The 5883-nt window shown below is 44.8% G+C and overlaps 2 protein-coding genes across 2 annotated transcripts in view; both read left to right on the forward strand.

Annotated features, from left to right (window-relative positions):
• The first annotated feature begins 204 nt into the window (after positions 1 to 204).
• LOC134188886 (E3 SUMO-protein ligase ZBED1-like) lies at positions 205 to 2357 on the forward strand. The gene is made up of 2 exons (XM_062657090.1): positions 205 to 485; positions 555 to 2357. The coding sequence occupies exons 1-2, from the start codon at positions 351 to 353 to the stop codon at positions 2355 to 2357; spliced, it is 1938 nt and encodes a 645-aa protein (XP_062513074.1). The 5' UTR covers positions 205 to 350.
• Positions 2358 to 4343: 1986 nt separating this feature from the next.
• The window catches only part of LOC134188468 (ADP/ATP translocase 3-like), a 1581-nt gene continuing 41 nt past the window's right edge, over positions 4344 to 5883 (forward strand). The window contains exons 1-3 of the mRNA XM_062656633.1: positions 4344 to 4523; positions 4605 to 5039; positions 5407 to 5883. The exon at positions 5407 to 5883 is cut by the window's right edge and continues 41 nt beyond it. Of these exons, the coding sequence (XP_062512617.1) occupies positions 4392 to 4523; positions 4605 to 5039; positions 5407 to 5754 (915 nt within the window). The 5' untranslated portion in view covers positions 4344 to 4391 and the 3' untranslated portion in view covers positions 5755 to 5883. The remainder of the gene's footprint in view (positions 4524 to 4604; positions 5040 to 5406) is intronic.

Consider the following 5883-nt stretch of genomic DNA (forward strand, 5'->3'; position numbering starts at 1 on the left):
CTTCTTTACGCTCGTAGCTAATTATCAATTTCCCACACTACACTTTGAATTCAGCACAAGTGACAGAAGTGACGTTGTGTGTGTGTGTGTGTGTGTGTGTGTGTGTGTGTGTGTGTGTGCATGTGTGTGTGTGTTTGTGTGTGTGTGTGTGTGTGTGTGTGTGTGTGTGTGTGTGTGTGTTTGTGTCAGCGTTGTGCGATTAAATCGATTATTCGATTTATCGATTGCTTGTGACGCATCGATAAGGCATCGATGGCCGGGGAACTCCCTATCGATTAATCGGGCATGCGCATTCAGTCGTCACGTGTAGGTCGTTTGCTCAGTGCAGTGTCTGTTAGTCTTGACTTCAAATGAGTGTAAGGGAAGTACCAGACAGAAATTACTTGAAAGAAGCGGGTCTCCTGCCTCCTAGGCAGTGCTCTTCCGAAGTTTGGCGGTACTTTGGCTTCCGTGGTGAAAACGGGAAGATTGAGGATCCGAAACACGTAATAGATCTTGCAGCATGTCTGGCGGTACTCTTCGCCATTGCAGTTTTGGCTTCGCTCTGTCTATAGGTTGTATGCACCATCAACAAATGCGGCGCCGTTCTGAAGTACTGTGGTAACACCACCAACCTGGCCGCTCACATGAAATCTCGTCACCCGCTAGTGTTTATGAAAACAAGTCTCTCAAGAGACTCAAATCCCGCGAAGCAGAAGGAGAAACGTGCGCAAGAGGATCAGGCCGTCTCGATGTCATCTACTGTAGGAGAGAAAGCTGCATTCGTCAGTCCATTCCAACTCGCAGCAAAGCTACCAACATCCAGTAAGAGAGCCTCTGTGATCACTGACGCCGTTGCCTACTTCATTGCTAAAGACATGCAGCCGGTTAGTGCCGTAGAGTGCCTCGGATTTCGAAGTATGTTCAAGGTTCTTGAACCTCGCTATGAAATTCCGAGCCGAAAAACATTCACCCAAAGAGTGCTTCCCGCTCTCTATGTGAAAGTCAAGGAATCAGTTGCAACCGTGGTATCTTTGGCAGAATGGTACGCCATAACAACAGATTGTTGGACCAGTTGTGCCAACAACTCTTTTATCGGTGTCACCTTTCACACCATTAGTAATGACTGGCAGCTTCAGCACCTCGTCCTGGAGAATGTGGAGCTACCTGACAAGCACACAGCTGAGAACCTGGCTGCTAGTCTGGAGGATATTCTGAAGCAATGGGAACTTGATTCTACAAAACTTTCTGGTGCCACAGTAGACAACGCAGCCAACATACAAAAAGCAGTAGCAGATATTTTGAAATGGAAGTGCTTAGGTTGTTTTGGTCACACTATCAATCTATGTGTGAAAGCAGGGCTGAAACAGCAACAGATACAGGTGGCCCTTGCCAGATGTTCCAGGCTGGTCAAATTCTTTCGGAAATCCACAGTTGCTGCGAACCTCCTAACCAAGAAACAAGCAGCGTTGGAGTCTCCAGTGCATAAGCTGGTGAAGGATGTGGAGACACGATGGAATTCCACCTATGATATGGTTCAAAGGATCATAGAACAACAAGGTCCTGTGTGTGCAACACTGGTAGAGCTAAAACGATTAGACCTGTTGCCCAAGGAAGAAGACTTCACCCTGCTGGAGCAGTTGGTAAATGTCCTGAAGCCATTTAGAGATGTGACCATTCAAGTTCAAGGAGAACAGTATGTCACTATATCAATAATTAGACCACTCCTTCATCACCTCACTGAGAATGTGCTGCAACTACAGGAAACTGACTCCTCCGTAATCAAGAACATGAAGAGGGATATGGTCAGCAACCTTGGTTCTCGATACCAATCACTTTCAATTTCAAACCTGCTTGACTGTGCATGCTTTCTTGACCCAAGATTCAAGAGCCTGCCTTTCATGAGTGAGGACAATCGGAAAAAGCTTCACACATTTGTTTTGGAGGAGGCAATCGACCACTATGAGTCTCTAAATTCAGACACAGAACCAGCAGCTTCTGAAGAAAAGAATGAAGACCAGCTTCCACTGCCAAAAAAGCACAAGAGTGAATTAGGCCAGCTTCTTGGTGACATGTTTACCAATCTGAGTCAAGCGAAACAAGTGACCTCCAGGGACAAAGCAGAAAACGTCTTGCAGAAGTATCTTGATGAGCCATGCTTGAACATTGATGAGAATGCTTTGAAGTGGTGGGAGCAAAACAGTTCTCGGTTTCCTGCCATTTCCAAAATTGCCCAAAGACTACTCTGTATACCAGCCACAAGTACTCCTGCAGAAAGGCTCTTTTCAACAGCTGGGAACATTATCAGCTCAAAACGAGCGAACCTGGATCCCCATAATGCATCGATGTTGTGTTTCCTTGCAGAAAACTTGCAGTAGTTATGTAACTATTGCCTGATAGAGTTTTCACTGTGTTACTATGATCTCGAATGGAGCTGTGCTGTTGTGTAAAATTGTGAAGGTGTGTGTAAATGAGCATTAATGAAATACGAGGTCAGACTTACCGATTAATCGATAAATCGTGATACTGACTTCAAGTAATCGGCAATAATCGGCAATACCAATTATTTTCATTATCGCACAACGCTGGTTGTGTGTGTGTGTGTGTGTGTGTGTGTGTGTGTGTGTGTGTGTGTGTGTGTGTGTATGTGTGTGTGTGTGTGTGTGTGTGTGTGTGTGTGTGTGTGTGTGTGTGTGTGTGTGTGTGTGTGTCCGTCCGTCCGTCCGTGTGTGTGTGTATTTATTGTAAATATTAATGTAAATTTTATTAAATTTTGTTTATTTATTGTCATTATTATTGATTAATCATTACCTTAATTGTTGATAGAAGATATACGGTAATTCTTTGAAACACATAGGCTCATCAATGTAATTAAAGATAATTAACTAAATACCATCAATGTCCCACACTACTTCGAATTCAGCTCATGCATGACACCTGCGCAACTCTTGCACAGAGCGGGCTTGTTATCCACATTATGTCTCAATTCTGCATGTATAGCGATCTTGCGTCACTTGACGGTAATAAATTAATTAACTATTGAGATGGACATCATTTTCATACTTCTATTGAATCGTCGCCATCTTTCGTTCCGCTATTTCGTTGTAGCTAGAGATCGATGTACGTCTCTTAGCTGCCTAGAAAATACTGTGAAGCGACATGCATGTACATCTAGCGACCGGATCCAGAAGAAAGCAGCGTACACAACGTTTCCCACGAATCTTTTTTGCAAGACGACGTCGATCGTTTATCATCAGTCCTACTTAGAATACATTGCTCTCTTGAAGATCGCGGATGACATGTTGGTGGTGTGTATGCAGCGGTGCCCAGCTAGATGCATGGTCCCATGGCACCTTCGCTTGGCTTCCTGTAGAACGATAAATTCGTTTGTTTTGCGATTCTTTTTGTAAAAAGTAACAAACGCGAACAACTATTACCTGATTTTTACTCTGCGCGTCTCGGTTTGACGACAGTTTGACCGTAAAATGGAGGTTTACGACATCTCGGCTTTTCTGTCATAATGCGCGGGATTGTTACGTCACCCATTGTTGATGTGCCAAAGGACGGCTGATTGGCTCTACAAATTCCCGAGAGTGATTCACGCTGACAAGCTAGTATTACGTCACCTACCTTTAGCGTCCCAAAACGATTGCTGATTGGCTGACAAACTCTTCCCGTGACACACGCTTACAAACAAACATAGTTACAAACATAACGACATACCGACAGACAGACCGAAAGTCAATACAGCCCGTTTAGAGTGAGCTTCTCGCGAAGCAGTCCACCACTGATTGTGGTGTCCTTCTTTTACGCTCGTAGCTTAATTAATTAATATATGACCGATCTGAAACATGTACAAAAATATTCCAGCCAAACCTTTTATCAGTAGTTCAAGTTGCTCTGAGAAGGCAAAACAGTCTGGTGCTATCTAGGACAGTCCGTCTAGACGCTGTGTGATGTAGCCTGGTGTAGACCTTACAGCGCGCGATAGCTCCATTTGCCACAGCTAGACGTGCTTGGTTGTGAATTAGTTAGCTGACAAAATATGTGAATTCAAGTCTAAATTACAACATACTCTAGTCTACTACAACGTGAAATAATTTATGTATCATGTGTGGTGGCGCATACAAAGTTATTTACAAGGCGCATGCGCAAGCATCGCCTAGGCTACTAGAGCAAAGCGCTTCAAATTTCAATTATTTGGCGTCACAGATTAGCAGCAAATTATTCCACACGTAACCAAAATCGTCGAATTTGATATTCTTCATTCATGATTGACAATCTAAGGGCGTTGCTGTGACGTACCTCAAACTCCAAATTACGATTGCGCGACTTCTGTGACGTCAACACGTGGTGTCCTCGTGGTTGTCGGGTTACTGTCTGCTTCATTTTCCTCTCACTCTAGTCGTAAAATGGGCGAAGTACAACGCAAAAAGGGCTTCGATTCTGTCTCTTTCAGCAAGGATCTACTAGTAGGTGGCGTCGCAGCCGCCATTTCGAAAACAGCCGTCGCTCCCATTGAACGGGTCATTCTCATTCTTCAAGTAAGTTCATATACCTTTCTAAATGCTCTAACAACCCTATTTTGAGAAATAATGATAATTTTTGTCGGGGCCCCTTTTTAGGTACAACATGCTTCAACTCAAATCACGGAAGCGCAGCGTTATAAGGGCATTATCGACTGTTTCGTGCGCATTCCTCGCGAGCAGGGCTTCTTCTCACTTTGGCGTGGCAATTTCGCCAAAGTCCTGCATTACTTCCCGACGCAGGCTCTCAATTTTGCATTCAAGGACACGTACAAGTTCTGGTTTCTCGACGGTGTCGACAAGAAGAAGCAGTTCTGGCGCTACTTTGCTGGGAATTTGTCATCCGGTGGCTTGGCCGGTGCTACATCGCTCTGTTTCGTGTATCCGTTGTACTTCGCGCGTACACGTCTTGCTGCCGACATTGGGAAAGGAGCCTCTGATCGGCAGTTCAGTGGGTTAGGAGACTGTCTGGTGAAGATTGTCCGCAGTAACGGTGTTCGCGGTTTGTACCAAGGATTTTTCGCTTCCGTTCAGGTAAGGAAAGGGAGGAAAGCCGGATATGAGAATGTTTGATGTCATAGCTCATGGTGTGATGTTGCTGTGCGTGACACACACACACACACACACACACACACACACACACACACACACACACACACACACACACACACACACACACACACACACACTATAATAGGACAACTGGTGGTTGATCAATTGTTGGTCGTCAGTCACACATTTGTCCTACTACACAAACCACATCATCACTACCTACAAGCATACAATCAGCCTTTGGTGTGTGTGTGTGTGTGTGTGTGTGTGTGTGTGTGTGTGTGTGTGTGGCTGACTTGATTGTGTGTACTCAAATTGTACCATACCTCACCATGTTGTGTACACCTAGGGTATTATCATCTACCGAGCTGCTTACTTCGGTTTCTTCGACACCGTCAAGGGCATGCTCCTCAGCAACATCAAGCCCAACTTCTTCCTCTCCTGGGCCATCGCTCAAACGGTCAGCACAGTCGCCGGAATCATCTCCTACTCGTTTATCACTGTCGGTAGGCGCATGATGATGCAGAACGGGCAATCCGATGTCCTATACAAGGGCACCATCGACTGCTGGAGAAAGATCTACCAGAACGAAGGCGGCCGAGCGTTCTTCAAGGGTGCATTCTCAATTTTCTTTCTTGGCACTGGAGAAGCTCTAGTATTGGTGCTGTATGATGAAATCAAGAAGTACTTAACTTAACTTAAGCATATAGTAGCGCACGCTGACTTTAGTTCGTACGTAATTATGATGGGTTGAGATCTTATGTATTTTTCAGCGAAGGATTATGTGATAGTATGGTGATTTGGTCAGCGTATTCATGTTCCGGAT

Source organism: Corticium candelabrum, chromosome 13 (genome assembly GCF_963422355.1).
Source record: "Corticium candelabrum chromosome 13, ooCorCand1.1, whole genome shotgun sequence".
NCBI classification, from domain to species: Eukaryota; Metazoa; Porifera; class Homoscleromorpha; order Homosclerophorida; family Plakinidae; genus Corticium; species Corticium candelabrum.

Excerpts from the sequence above, each read along its gene's own strand:
- LOC134188886 (XM_062657090.1), top strand. The coding sequence starts at position 351 with ATGAGTGTAAGGGAAGTACCAGACAGAAATTACTTGAAAGAAGCGGGT. Across the intron at positions 486-554 it reads AGATTGAGGATCCGAAACAC|GTTGTATGCACCATCAACAA; the intron begins GTAATAGATCTT and ends CTCTGTCTATAG.